Here is a 15,189-nt window from a genome sequence, read left to right on the forward strand (position 1 = left end):
ATCATAATATCAATAATGATTATAATAAAACATAGTTACAAAGTGCTGCACAAATAGAAAAATACAAGTAAAAATGGATAAAAAAATAACTAAAACACAAAGAAAAAACAAGGTGCTTTACTAAATAAAAGTGCAAAGATAGCAAATCATAGAAAAGCCATGCCATACTTAGCAATGCAATAAAACAAAAAAATACTAAAGTACAAACGTAATGCAACAAAACAAAAATAAAAAAATGTAAGTCTACACAGAGGTGAGTCAAACTGAGGCACTGATTCTGCTGATCTGATTTCAAGGGGGAGTTTGTTCCACAGTGTAAGAGCTAAAGCATGAAAGCGTACCTGGATCATGCGACTTGTAGCAACATTTGATTGTCTGATCTCAGGGTTCTCGGAGAAATGTAAGTGGGTTTAAAGTTCTGACATATAAAGCAGAGCCAGACAGTGATTTCAAATTGATCAATAGCATCTTATATGGAACTTGTGTAGTTTGGCTCAGACTGGAGAGATGGGTTCTCCATATCGACTGTACAGTCATGGAGTTGATTGTAAACACTAGGTTAATTATTTTAGATTTAAATTGTACGGATATAATTACAGCAGAAATAGGCAATATTACAAAATACAAATCAATTATGTGATGTGCAGTGTGAGTGCTGCAACTTGATGCATAAGCCAACATGTTGGCACGCAAAGTACAGAGTACAGATGATGTTAATGTAGTGCTCCTGTGATGCAGTGAAAAAGCTTTGGGTGGCATATGATATAATGATGCTTTCAGAATTTTGCTCAAGCTTCTAAGATGGACAAGTGTGTCAATGTCCCCATGTTTCGGTTTCCACTGAGGAAATTAATGTATAATTTTGTACGATTAACTGACTCAAAAAAAGTCCTCATCAGAAGACAATGAAACAAAGTCCTCATGCTGAAGTCTATGTGTGTTTAAATCATGTGGCCTTGTAAAATATGATATGTTTTCCATATGTTTGTGCTATACTTATACTATACTATATAAATATATATATATATATATATATACTATAACTTATTTATTTCTGTTTTTTTATACTGATATGAACCTATGAGGTTAGGAGAGAAAATGCTTGTAAATATTTGGAGTCAGATCGTTTTTATTGGGAGATACCTTCTCTTAAACGTTGAAAATCTTTGTCAGTGTCACTTCCGGCGTCACATTAAAACGCTGAGTTATAAACTGCATGGATGGTTCCGGTGCCAGCGTAGCAATGCATGTCGGTCCTACTTGCTCTGACGTCATGCAAACCTTCCCAATATGACCTGAGATGACCGAGGCGGCTGTAGATTTTCGGTTTTGACGTTGTTCTAAGCGATGTGACATTTTACAGAAACCTTTCACCTTTTGTTTCATAAGCACTGCAGCCATTTTAAAAATTAAATAGTAGATAAACACGTGTTACTAAAAGGGAACCTCACAGATTTCCCACCCACTTTGTATAGTTACAATATACTTTATGAAGATGAGCACTGTTTATTTCTCGCCATGTGGGAAACCCTGAATTACTTGATGTTTTGTTGTCAAAAGTCCACCTGATGACTATTTGTATGTCTCTTTACAGACTTTTGCCTGCTCCCTGGCTGTGTGACAGAAACATGGGCGTCTCCTGGCCTGGGCATCCGGGGCTTAGGCCAAACCTTATTTCTTCAGCTCCGAATGGTCGGAAATACCACCAGGCTTGAAAAAAGATTCTAGGGGGAAAACTACTGCAACACCTGATTGATAGAAAACACATTTAAATTTAATTAATGTACAAAGTTTCCCACCAGGCCTCATGTTAAGACTCGAGTTCATATTTTTTTCCCCCTCCACTTCCCAATGAAATCCTGCATATCTGTAATTAGAAACAATTGTTGTAAGCAGCTTAAAAATATTTATTTTGTATTAACAGAATATGAATGACACTAGTCCTGTACTGTTGCTAAACCTTGATGGTTTGTATTACATCGTAAATGTGTCACAGTTGTAATCAAGTGTGTAAATAAAACACACAACCCCAGGTTTCCTTTTTTATTATTTTACCTTTGTACAGCTATGCACACTGAGTTGGTCCTAATTGTTGAATCAGACATGAATGTGCAGCCGACAGTCTGCGTATTAAATACATTCAATCAGCAGAGAGAACCTCAGCTTATTGGCTGCAATCAAGCCAGCCTCCACTTCTGAACACCAGCCCCCATGTTGTTTTAATTTATGTGTATATACTTGGCGTTAACTGCGCAAACTGATTTTACAAAAACAGCAATGTTCTGTTATACTGAAACATATATAAATAGAGAAATTAAACTAAATTCATGGAGGGAAAAATGGTCTAATAATTTATTTTCTTTCACAAAAACTTCTTCAGATTTACAGGAGACCACCTCATAGTGTCACTCACACACAATCAGGACATTCTGATGGAGAGTTACAAAGTGAAAGCTGTATAAAATATCATAATGTGAACCACTTTCACCATTAAATTCATATAACAATTAAAGCAACACTTCCTGTTTCCCCAGTCCTGTTTCACTTCAGATTGATGGTAGACCACCTCAGTAATGCATCTTTCAAATACTAAGTATTCTAACTAATTAAAAATACCACCAGTAAAGAGAAGAGCTATATACAGTGTGCAGGATGTAATTCATGTATTCCAAAACAGTGGTTTTGAAATTGAATCACATGAAACTGATTAGTAAATTGTGTTTTATCATGTTTTTAATATAAAAATCTAAATTCATCAAAATTGCTTGTGGGATTATTGTATTTCTTGATATTGACTGTTTGTATTGAGCTTTGTCATCAGTCCACATTGCAAATGAACTCTTAGTAGTTCTGTATGTGTATTTGTTCAGAGTACAAATACACATGTTCTGCTCCAGACTAGACCCAACGTTGCCATGTCACATTTCCTTAAAAACGCACGAAGACGTCAATATGTCAGAGGCCCCTTCCAACAACATGTGACATGTGCTCTTTTCTGTACTTTACAGTGTTAACAGTTGTTGGGGAGTGTCAGTGCTCCCTGCTGCCGCCTGCTCTTCATCCATTGACCAGAGGGGGCGCGGTTCGTGTTCATGTTCATTTAGACAGCCGCTCCATATGATTTGTAGATCAGTGCTTCTACCCACAAGCCACTGCGGCCGGCTCCGACCCGCAGAAATCGAAGGTCACCTCAGTCCACCACGTTTTCTCCAGGAGCTCAGCACCGACCGGCCGCTGCCTACCTACGCCTGCGTAACGACGCCATGGACAGTTTCGATAATTTCAACGCGTCGGAGAAGGCGGAGGCGTCGGAGCTGCAGCGGATGATCGCCGTGGAGCAGCAGAAAGCTCAGTTCCAGGCCCAGGTTGGTTTGATAACCGGACTAACCTGAATCCACGAAACTGGCCCTGTAGCATCCAGGTCCGCAACGAGTGGGATCACATACCGGTGTTGACCTCAGGGCGGACAGCCTCTCTCCGGGGGTGGGACTGTTGAGACAATATAAGATTCCTCTGCAGTCTGGGCAGAAATAAGCTGTTAGAATATGATGAGATACTCTAGCTGATGTTGATGATATAACACCCTCATGGCCGGCGCCAGGGTATGTTCTGTACCCGTGCCATGGGGGAGCTGGACTAGAGGGGCTAAGAAAACAGTCAGTTTCACTTACTTTAAATAAATCAGGTTTTTGAAATCATTATTGACCACAGGCAAATGTCCAAAACGTCTTTCAGCACCGGACAGCGCCCATGCAGCCACAATTCATACACAAACACATCCAGAGGCACAGTGTAAAGATAAAAAAGGGCGATCACAAAATTAGAAATGAAATCAAGAATAGTGCAGCCACAATGACAACTGTGTGCATCATAACAGTGCCTTGGTTCTATTTACAAGCATCTTTAGCAAACAAGGATAACTTTGCTATGCATTGGTTGCAATGTTACAGAATAAGTGTCGGTCACAACTTCAGATGAAGGCCCAAGTCCCTTTTTTAATTTCAGCACCCAGCATGGCACAGTGTGATACATGGCTCATGGTTTGTTTGTTACTGCATTAAGAATGTTTTAGATGTTTAGAGATCAGTGACAGAGAGAGGCTTGAGTGTGTGAACTCAGTGATGGCAGATTACAGTGGCTTCTACAGCACAGCAAAACAATATATTGTGTAAGTGAGCGAGAGCCAATTGAAGAGCAAGGGAATGATTGGAGACACAAGTAGACCGGGGAACGGAGACTATTTACGAACAATCTTAAATTTTGCACTGAATATATAAATTCAAGCACTTTCAACGGACATGTTTAGTGTTTACATGGACACCAATATTCTGATATTAGTCTGAATAAGACACTGTCAAGTTAACACCATTTTCTGAGTACCTTGACAAGAATAAGGTCATACTCTGAATAAGCTGTAATCAAAATGAGGCAAATGGAGTGTTCTGACCGTAGTCACGTTATGTAGGCATTGTATGCATCTTAATCGCATCATAACGTCCTATTGGAGTTTTTCACAGCATTTTGCAACATCGACATACAGCAATTACCAACTGCTTTGTGACACCTTGGGTTTGATTATAAACAAGTTGTTGGACATACTGTTATCATGATTCATATCAGACTATGCTCTGTAACATCTAAATTATCATAGTAGAAATAGAAAATACAGATGCCGGTGGTTGTTAGCCTCAGTATTTGCATGCACAGATATTTGATCATTACATTCCACAGCTGCACTGGCATTAGTCACTGTGCCAGCTTAACTGTTATTTGGCCAGTGTGTCCCATTACATGTGTAACAAATATCAATTGCTCATAAACACCTGCAGGTTTGCAGCTGACTTAGCTTTGACTCTGTCGTCACAATCTCACAGCCAATGATCAGAATGCCGGTTCACTAAAAACGCATATATTACCAAGGTCTTCAGTGAAAGGGACCAACACATTAGGATAAGACACAGGGGAAAGAAAAAGACCCCCTCCAATGAAGATCAAGTTCTCAAACTCATGTTATCTTACATTGGCAACACATTGTTTGCTGTTTGATAACATAGTCAAGCTAATGTTGTAGGGAGTGACACATAAAATACATAAACTTTCTGATACAAGACACTTGTGGGTAATCCTTTACAAAATAATAATAATATATATAATATAATTTATTTATATGGCGCCTTTCAAGTTTTTAACAATTTACTTTTCTTTATTGTCATTAGAGTCGGTTCCAACACGTGTGCCTGAATTACTCCTGTGCCATTGTGTAGGCGAAAAGTAGAAACGTGCAGAGGTTTGTGTGTTTGATGAGAAGAGTAAGAGCTGCAGGGGTGGGCGAAGACAGAGGTAGTGCTAATTTGCATCTTTATAGATACTAAGCAAATACTAAGTCAAAGGTGTTACATGTAAGTCTGCGGTTGTACTTAATGGCTTGTTCATTGCGTCGGGCAACTGTGACGACGACACTACTGGTTTCCCTTTTCTACTCGTACCTGAGGTGCAGAGACTCCATGCAGTTTTCTCTTTAACAATTACCTCTAAGAAATATCCAACACTGCTGGAAAAAAGTGAAGAAGAAGAGGAGGAAACGGAAACAGAAGAGTTATGACACAGGTTTCTTTCCTCCAGGAAAGAAAGGAACGTCTTTGTTCCACCTTAATGTTTTTTTTTTTACTTAATTACCTATGTTTTCTTTCTTCTTTTTTTTTATCCATCCTCAGTCTAGCTTTGGATCCTGTCAGTAATCACCTACTGATAATCCAACTAAAATGTGATTCTGTGATCTGTCCATCCCCATGAATTATTATCCCCATACTTCTGTTAATCAGCTATATTCCCCTCCTCTTGATTCCAGGTGCACAGTTTCACTGACATCTGCTGGGATAAGTGTATGGAGAGTCCGGGCTCGAAGCTGGACCACAGGACCGAGACGTGCCTGGTGAGCTGCGTCGAGCGATTCATCGACACCACCCTGACCATAACCAACCGCTTCACACAGATGGTGCAGAAGGGCGCTCATTAATGATGGACCACAGATGCCAGCAGGACTATATTAAGACAGAAATAATGTTTTCCTAACACATTGATGGAAGATAATGTGAAGAGGATGTGAATTTTGATAACTTACTGTTTAGACTGATGGTGCTTGAAGGGTCCAGAGTGAGTCATGTAACGTGACCTTAGTGAACTGACACTGTGATCCTTAGTCTACTTAACAAAAAGGGGGACGAGCAGCTTTCCCTAGGCAGAGTTCATTCACCAGCATGTGGATGGAATATCTGGTTTCAGTGACTTCTTTTTATTTGTCTGTTTTAGTGTCGCACCAGTGAAAAAATCATGTAACTGAGGAAAAGGAGTGAAGATGAGAATTTATTGAAGCATGGCCACACGAATATCAAGGACAGCTTTGATTAATAACAGATTCATTTCATATATTTATTTGAAACAACTGAAAGCTCCCCATCAAGGTCAATGTCTTAGTAAAACCTCTTTGAAAAACATTCTCCTCTGCTGAAGTAAATGTATCCTGAAACAATAAAAATGAAAATAAATGTACCATAATAAAGTAGAACAAAAAAATCCTCATGACATCAGTCTGTTGTCTCTTTCTCTGAAAACGTACTGATTGTCCAAAGGGATGGGGGGGCAATATTGTGAATGGATGTACACATAATTATTGGCCTTGTCAGTTATTGTTAAAAATGAATCTTTCTGTTAAAGCTGGCAAAGGCTACATGTAGTAGCACCTGCCAAATGGCTGATGTCTGTTCATGGTGTTATTTCCCTCGACCTGCGACAGACACACTAATATTTTCACATGAATGTAGAATTATATTCTTGTATCAGTACTAAACCACTCCACATGGGCCCTGGGACAACTCCCCTACAAAATGCCAGTCTGGGGCCTAATGTTGATCTAATGGATGTTCCAGTTATATCAATATATTTTAGGAGAATGTTTTTCATTGATACTTGAGACACATTGTTTTCTTTAGTAACACCTTTGTCTGACCTTTGACACCCAAATAACATTTAAACCAATTACTTCATTCAGACATTTTATTTTCCTGTACCTAAGACTACATTTAAATACCTGAAATATAAACCAGCTGAACTGAAATTATAACAATAATAATAATAATAATATAATAATAAAATACAGAAATGAAAGACTTGATAGGGGCTGGTGTAGAGAGAGTGAGTCATCAGGAACTCCTTTCAAAACAACCTACAATTATCTTCTAATGCTGCTCTTCACCATCTCACAAGTATCAGGCATTGAATTGATCAGACAATTAACCGATTGGTCGATCAACATGAAATGATCTATCTTGACAGCTAATGAATCGCTCAAGTCACTTTGAAAGCTATATTGACAATGTGCCGCCTCCAGTTTCCCAGATGACATCAAATTTACTGCTTTTCTTTTTCTAATAGTTCAGTAAACTGCATATATTTTTGTGTGGGTGTTGGATGAAAAACAAACAGGATTCCAAGGTTCCAGAAAATGATGTTTTTCATTTCTCTGAACGTGAGTGAACGTGTTCGAACATATGTAAAAAGAAAAGTCAGAAACAAAGCTACAGTGTAAAGCTGTTAATATTTTTCGCTGCCCTGAGTGCAGACTTCATGGCAGTTTCAATCCACCCATGAGGCAACGCTGTGTGTTCTCCTGCAAAGTGCACCCGTCCCTCACTCTGGAACAATTCCCTGGCGTATTGCCCCTGCTGGTAGGGCATATACAGGGCAAAGGCTCCCAGACTGTAAGGATCCAGGCCCCATTTTTTTATCAGCCCCCCTGTCCACAGGCTCCTAATTCCTTCTCCGTGCATCTTAACCAAGTCCTCCAGGACCACTGCCATCACCTCCTCCTCACTCATCCCTTGGAAGAGGGTGGAGTCGTCAGAGCAGGTGTAAGATGCCAGGAGGGCCCCTGCGTCTGTGCCCTGGAAGCTGTGGCTGGGGTAGTAGATGAAGCGTGCGGGACGGTCTGTGATGCTCTTCCCCCCTCTGATGCCCTCTTTCTCCCAGAAGCGTTCCCTGAAGCTGAGCACCACCTTGGTGGAGCTGGTGTAATGAGTCGCGCGCAGGGCCTCCATCTTGCCCCAGGAGAGAGGGGGCTGGAAGTCAATGAAGAGGGTGGCCTTGGCTGTGGCCGTAACTAGGACATAGTCCACTGTCAGGTTGCTTAGAGAGCCTGAATTACCCCGGTCCTGATATGTTACGGTTACATTGCTGCCACTTGTTTGGTTGATCAGCTTGACCTTGGAGTTGAGAAGGATTGTGGAATTTAACACCTGGTAGAAAGCCCTGGGGAGATGGTCGAAGCCGTCAGTCACTTCAAAGTACCTGGGACAAAAACACACCTTTAAAAACTTAATCACAATACATCATTAAAATGTCACTTATCAAGAGTTTCATTGAATAAACCCCTGAAATTCTCTCTGTCTTCCTGAAAGTTACATATTTAGATGTTTTTTTCAGTGAATAATATCTCTTCATGGCCTTAAAATGGCCTGTACGTAACACTGCATCTTTGCCTCCTTCAATAATCCTCATATCTAAGATGCAGATGAGCCCAGCCTGTGTGCAGCTCTGACTCTTCTCACACAAACCTAACTAGTGTACACTACACAATGACAAGCGGAGTAACTCAGACAGACATTGACTCATGATCGGACATGGACCAAACTAAAAAGTCAACATGCACGTCAACTAATTTATATATAACAGTTTTCTGTCTGTTTAGGTCGTTCGTATATCACCTGTGTGTTCATTTTTCTGCTTAGTTCAGTTTGGACTTTTTGATGCTATAGAAAGATGTGAAACGTTATTGATAGCTGTTTTTGGAGTGTTGCTTGCCCGCTCTCCGTGCCTCGCCCCTGCATACATCTGCATTCTACAAAATCACTGAAACTGGATAATCTCTGCGTGAACATCCTCTTTGAGGTTCTTCTTTTGCGTTGGTTTCCCCTGGTTGTTACAGCCCCAACCTCCAGGTTGATGAGGTAGATTCCTTCTGTGCAGTTCCATGGTGGAAATACTCAGCCATGGTGTTGACTGCATATTTTGCCCATGATATATCTTGTATTATACAAGCAACACCATATGGACATGTTTAGAAAGTTAACATTAAATGTGACTTAAGGCTACAGGCAGGAGAGTTTGTGTTATCGTTGCCTGTTGAATTGAAAAATATGCTGTCCACAATATGCTGTGTATTCAAATCAGACTGAAAAATAATGCACTCCATGTGTGTTGCCAGACACATAATAAAACGGATCAATTGAATATTTCTCACTCAGTGTTGTCATTGATGTCTAACTGTATGTACAGCGTCTCCAGCAGTGATGAGTGGAAGAGGCTGTTTTCATTCAGGAGGTCCCCAATCATCCTCACGGCACCACGGCTCACTTTGGCCTCCTTCACCAGATAGTCCTGTCAGCAGTCGAATGTAAAATGTTTTTCATTCAAATTCAAACTATGGCCTGTGTGACATTGCTAAGACAATTTCAAAATCCACAAACTGTTACCATCACTGTGTAGGAATCATATTTAGCCAGTATGGCACTGCAGCCAAAGCTCTTTAGGTCATCCCTCACCTGTGCACATACAAAGAAAGAAGGTATTTAAGTCAGTCGTTATCAGTCAGACTTTATTTATATAGCACTTTTCATTGAAAAAGAAACAAGTGTTTTGCCTAATATCTGTTTTGTACTATTTTGTTTCTCTTCTGTTTGTACTTTAATTTAATGAGATGAGCTGTTTTTGTTTGTTTATGTGGCTGTGTGTGTGTGTGTGTGTGTGTGTGTGTGTGTGTGTGTGTGTGTGTGTGTGTGTGTGTGTGTGTGTGTGCGTGTGTGTTTGTGTGTGTGTGTGTGTGTGTGTGTGTGTGTGTGTGTGTTGGACCCCAGAAAGAATAGCTAATGCGTATACTGGTGCTGGTGCTAATGGGGATCCTAATAAAGAAAGAAAGAAAGAAAGTTAGAAAGAAAGTAAGAAAGTCAAATCAAAAAATAAATGTGTGAAAAGTAAATAACAATAACGAATTCAAAAAGATATACCAAATAATAAAGCAAGCTAAAATACAAACAAATAAATAAATGAAATTTAATTGAAAGCCAGACTAAAAAGGCAGGCCCTGGGTTTGGATTTAGAAACATCAATATTTTTTATCTTTGTGCAATAAAACCATATTTATGTGTTTGAAAAGAACAATGATACTGTGGGTGATTATTCTAACAACCTGCAAACATTATGAATTATTCTGAGAGGAAAGTAAACAAACCTTCCACAGGGCCTCACTGAAGATTTGAGCGGCTGACTTCCCCCTCTCGCTTTCGCTCAGGCTGTAGTTCAGCAAACCAGGGTTACTTTTCACATCATAGGTTTTCTCTAGCACTCCATTTATCAGATAGTAGGTGTTGATGTCGTCTTGGATGAAGTGGTTGAGGGAAATCGATAATTTGGAGACAAAGGAAAGCAGGATCCTGTGGGATATATACTGATTATATATATACTGATTATATAAAATAAAATGACCAGTGCTTACAGCAGCAATGTCCACTTCTTGAGTCAGTGTAGCGGTGTTACCAATTACTCACAGATGAAGGCCTGTTTGTGTCCAGCTGACAATTGTAAAACCCAAATTTTGAATTTTTGAATTGAAATTTTGTAGGGGGCGCCATTTTTTCACTGCATTTCTGACGTGTGTGATGAGTTTTGTGACTTTTTCGATCATATTTATGCCCCTAAAAATGTGATCAATTGCACAAACTTAACATCAACTTGCCACTTGTAATGCCACGGCAACAGCATTTAACAAAAACGCACAAGATTCAAAGCGGTCGCTGCTCGGGCCTTAATGTTGATATTTGATTGTTATGATATTGAACTTTCTTACTGCAGCATGTTAAGCTTTGTCCTTGCAGTCAACTACTTTTACGGAATATTTGACAACTACTGAAATGAATTTGTTGTGAATGCCCTCGTGGTAACTGTACTCAAATATTGTACTTGAGTGACACACTCACTTATGAAAGTTGGGGATCCTCATGGCACCTAATTCTGCATACCAGCCCTCTCTTCTGTTCCTGAAGGTCTCCACACGTCCTCCGATACGGCCACTCGCTTCTATTAGGGTCACCTTGTTGTCCATGGGGACACAGAATCATCATGTCAAACACACGTCTACACAGCATACAATAATTTCAAGGATTCAAGGAATTAATGGGCATTAAAATACAACCTGTGCATTTCCAGAGAAAGAAATACCTGCAGGCATCAACATCCTGATGTTCTCCAATCAAAATGCACCAGACAAACTACAATGGTGTTCAGAGCGCATACCTCTGCCAAGTGCCAACATTCGTCATTTGGGACGTCATTTTAACCGAGGGATTGGTTTCATTTATTTGCTTGTCAATGGTGTTAAATGGTCAAAGTAAGTCAAAGTAGTCAAAATGGACCATATTCCACATTTTTGTAATGCACTATTTATATCTTAGTTGATTTTATTTGTGTATTTCAACTGAATGATGGACTTCAGTCATTGGACAAGTGGATCGTAAGTTATCAGAGAAAAAAGTTGAGCAAATGTTAGCAGCAGATTGGCTGACAGGCTTTCTAGATGTCCAGCATAGAACACTTCATTAATGCATCTTTATAATGCAAAACTGTTTTATTTAGTGTTTTTACAAGATTTAACCTCTGGGTATGTTTGTTTTAAAGCAGGGGAGACCTCTATCTATCTTAAAAACTTCCTGAATCATTAACAATGAGTAGATTCTAAACGGCCTATATTTATATAAACCTTTTTTCTAGTCTTTATGACTTTAAAGTACAGGCTGTTGCCATTCACCCATTCATTCATACAGTGCACCTATGGGCAGCACTTTTTCTGTGTATCTTGCCCAAGGACATGTATGTAGATGTGGAAGACTGGAATCAAACCGTCGACCATCTGGTTAAAGGACGACTGCTCTACCCGCTCATCCACAGCCGCCGTAACAGGCCACAAAAGGTGAGAACAGGTAAGACAAGGTAATAGCAAAACAAGAAGACAGTTAAAGTTAAAATCTTATCATCACATATAGCTGAGTGGGACAACACTTCAACACCTGTGGAAATACCATTGGATACACACACGCACACACAAACATGTTTTTACATGTATCTTAGTGAGGACACTCGGTGGCATAATGCATCCCCTAGCCCCCGACATCCCCTGACCCTGACATCCCCTGACCCTGACATCCCCTGACCCTGAAACAGTCCATTAAAAGTGGGTCAGAAAGTGAGAACCGGCCCAAATATCCTCACTTTCCCAAAATGTTCTCACTCTGTAGGTTGTATGCTCAGAATGGTCCTCACAAATCTTTGTCTCACAAAGTACACAGACACACACACACACACACACAGATAGATCAAGAGGCTGACTCAAGGTTTGATTACCATGTTTTCAAGCTCAGGTCATTCTTTCATCACCATAAACACATTTTACCTTATGGCCAGCATCTTCTAAATACTTTGCAGCCGTGAGTCCTGCAATGCCGCCACCGATGATTGCCACATGACGGGACGTCTTCGTGGTGGGGAGACCTGTATTCACGATGTCGAGAAGCTCACTGTAGTCTCCGTCTGTGAGGCAGTCGTTCAGAGGGTCTCCAGTGATCCCACTCACAGCAATCACCACCACCCCCACTAGAACCAGAGGAACTGACGGAGACAGAAAGTACCAATTCATCAAGGGGGATTAATTCAAAGCATCACGAGGTGAATAAGGAGAAGTGAGGGGCTATTCAGACTTTTAACCACTCAGACTGAAACCTGCTCAGCTTACAAACGTAGTCATGTCTCTCGCCTCTAAGTACAACCCATGACAAATGACTGTCTGCACATAAATGTTGTGGTCATATTGCATTTTGCAATAATTCACTTATACTGTAATGCTAATTTAGATTTTTCACTTAGACTCGAAAGAGACATTTCATAATTTATGAAATTCCAATAGCTGCATTGGGTTTTTAGACAGATATTCCAAAGTGCTTGCTCATTGTGGGAACTGTTGGGTTTCTCTATAAATGTTAAGGTCTTGACCTTATTATGTTATGATTTGGCTCCTAAACTTGAACTTAACTGAATACCTTTTATTAATTCAGTCTTCTTTTTGCCATGGATTTTTTTTTTGTGAAGCACTTTGTAACCTTGTTTAGATAGGTGCTGTACAAATAAAGTTATTGTTATTATTATTATTATTACTATTATTATTATTATTATTATTATTATTATTATTATTATTATTATTATTACAATACATTTGAATAATTTTTATTAGCAAAAAACTTCTAATAATTAAATATAAATATGAAAATATCAAATAAATACACAAAATATATACAATCAGCTATGCAGTTCTGCATTATTGCACAAAAGGAAACGGAATACATTGAAATATTTTTACTAAAGACATTGAAGTATTGCACCAAATGTAACTATTAAATTAATGTATTATGTGTTAACATTTTAATACTCACAGAATTTACACAGTGCCATGGGAGGGATCATCTTGAGGATGGAACTCCAACGTCTAGACTTGTTCCCTGTGCTGCTGCTCCTGACACTATAAGAGGGAAATGACACCTACCAAAGACACAGAATTGAATAAGTTAAATGGATGATGAACTAGTAAAACTTGAATATCCACCTGATCTCAATAAACTCGGACACACATACATTAAATCAGATTTAAAACGAGCAGCACATGCAGAAGTGAATGAGAAATGAGATTTCTCTCAGGCCACATTCCACTCACCTTTATCAATGGTAAATTCTCGTACGTCATCATAAACCTCTGCATGACTGAGGAGAAATGAGCAAGTCCTTGATAAAGCTTCACTTCTAATGCTGTGTCCCCCTATATGAAAGCAACCTGCAAAACCTGGACGCGTGGTATGTGTGAAATTGCACACAACATCATCTTAATGAGGGGACTGTGTGGCTCCTCGAGACTTGAGTCTGGAAATATTTTCCCACACCGGCTCCAGAGTCAATCATACTGAACAAATCAGATTAGTGAGCTTCTACTAGTCATCTGCATACCTCGTTTCCTCCATCTTCATTCATTTCAATATCTGACCTGAGAGTCAGTGGTATCAAAAGAAATGCCTAGTTCAAATTTAAAGCTGCAATACATCCCATGAAACAATCTACACTCAACAGCAGTAAATGTTTTCAGTTGCTTTAATTTAATGTCATATCATCTGTAATGCCATAACAAAGCAGTTCCACTAACCCACCTCCGTCTGTGTCCAACAGGTAAAAGCACAGCTTTCAGATGCTGCAGTAAATTAATGCAAAAGCAGGATGGTCAAAAAGAAGCAAAGTTTCATTTTCCTGACAGCATCAGTGGCTGTATGGTGGTGATTCATATTCATAGTTAAATGCTGAATAAACACTTCTGTAGGAAAGGAAAGTGAAAGAAATAAAGCAAGTTATTTAGAACATACATTTTATTTAATTGAAAGACATGTCAAAAACCATAAGGGGCACGAAGTGTCTGGACTTCCATTGCTCTGCTGACTTATGCCACAGCCTGGTTTGAACTGCAACAGTTTCTGGTTCAGCAGAAACTGGGAATCCTTCACCTGGTGAGACTATGTCACAGGCTGCCAAACTATCAAGCAGTATAGGAATGGTGTGTAGCTGAATATGATTCTGTTATCGGGCAGGTTTTAATTTCACATTTTGTCAGCATAAGGGGGAAAAGACTGAGTTGACTGAACCAATGAGGCTTGTGGAGTGAAATCATCCATGTTAATGAACAATGTGCGTTAAGCTGCTGCTCTCACAACGCCCGGAGAAATGAGACAGGGGTCTGAGCTATAGTCAGTTCACAGGGTCTGATGATTGCAGGTAATAAATATATATATGTATATATATATATATATATATGACCCCCCACTGTCTGCATGTCAAGTTTCAGGGGAATTTACTCCAGTAGCAGTACCATGGGTCACCATACACACACACACACACACACACACACACACACACACACACACACACACACACACATGCACACACACACGTCATCCTGAACAAGAGTGAGGTGAAAATTATTTGTCACCGATTGAGTTTTTTTGGGGAATAATATTCAGAGCAAGTTCTGAAAGAAAATTAAGCTGACTTTCCCTT

At 39.6% G+C, this 15,189-nt stretch overlaps 2 protein-coding genes across 2 annotated transcripts; one reads left to right on the forward strand and one right to left on the reverse strand.

Moving 5' to 3' along the window:
- The first annotated feature begins 3,143 nt into the window (after positions 1 to 3,143).
- timm8b (translocase of inner mitochondrial membrane 8 homolog B (yeast)) lies at positions 3,144 to 6,076 on the forward strand. The gene is made up of 2 exons (XM_034604407.1): positions 3,144 to 3,365; positions 5,849 to 6,076. Exons 1-2 carry the CDS (start codon positions 3,264 to 3,266, stop codon positions 6,014 to 6,016), a joined length of 270 nt encoding a protein of 89 aa, XP_034460298.1. The 5' UTR covers positions 3,144 to 3,263; the 3' UTR covers positions 6,017 to 6,076.
- A 1,446-nt stretch (positions 6,077 to 7,522) lies between these two features.
- Positions 7,523 to 13,629, reverse strand: il4i1 (interleukin 4 induced 1). Its single transcript, XM_034604404.1, has 7 exons — positions 13,530 to 13,629; positions 12,497 to 12,711; positions 11,028 to 11,140; positions 10,283 to 10,484; positions 9,528 to 9,596; positions 9,296 to 9,432; positions 7,523 to 8,343 (listed from the first exon to the last, which is right to left on the reverse strand). Exons 1-7 carry the CDS (start codon positions 13,558 to 13,560, stop codon positions 7,575 to 7,577), a joined length of 1,536 nt encoding a protein of 511 aa, XP_034460295.1. The 5' UTR covers positions 13,561 to 13,629; the 3' UTR covers positions 7,523 to 7,574.
- Positions 13,630 to 15,189: the final 1,560 nt, after the last annotated feature.

The sequence above is a fragment of the Hippoglossus hippoglossus genome, chromosome 13 (assembly GCF_009819705.1).
Source record: "Hippoglossus hippoglossus isolate fHipHip1 chromosome 13, fHipHip1.pri, whole genome shotgun sequence".
NCBI classification, from domain to species: Eukaryota; Metazoa; Chordata; class Actinopteri; order Pleuronectiformes; family Pleuronectidae; genus Hippoglossus; species Hippoglossus hippoglossus.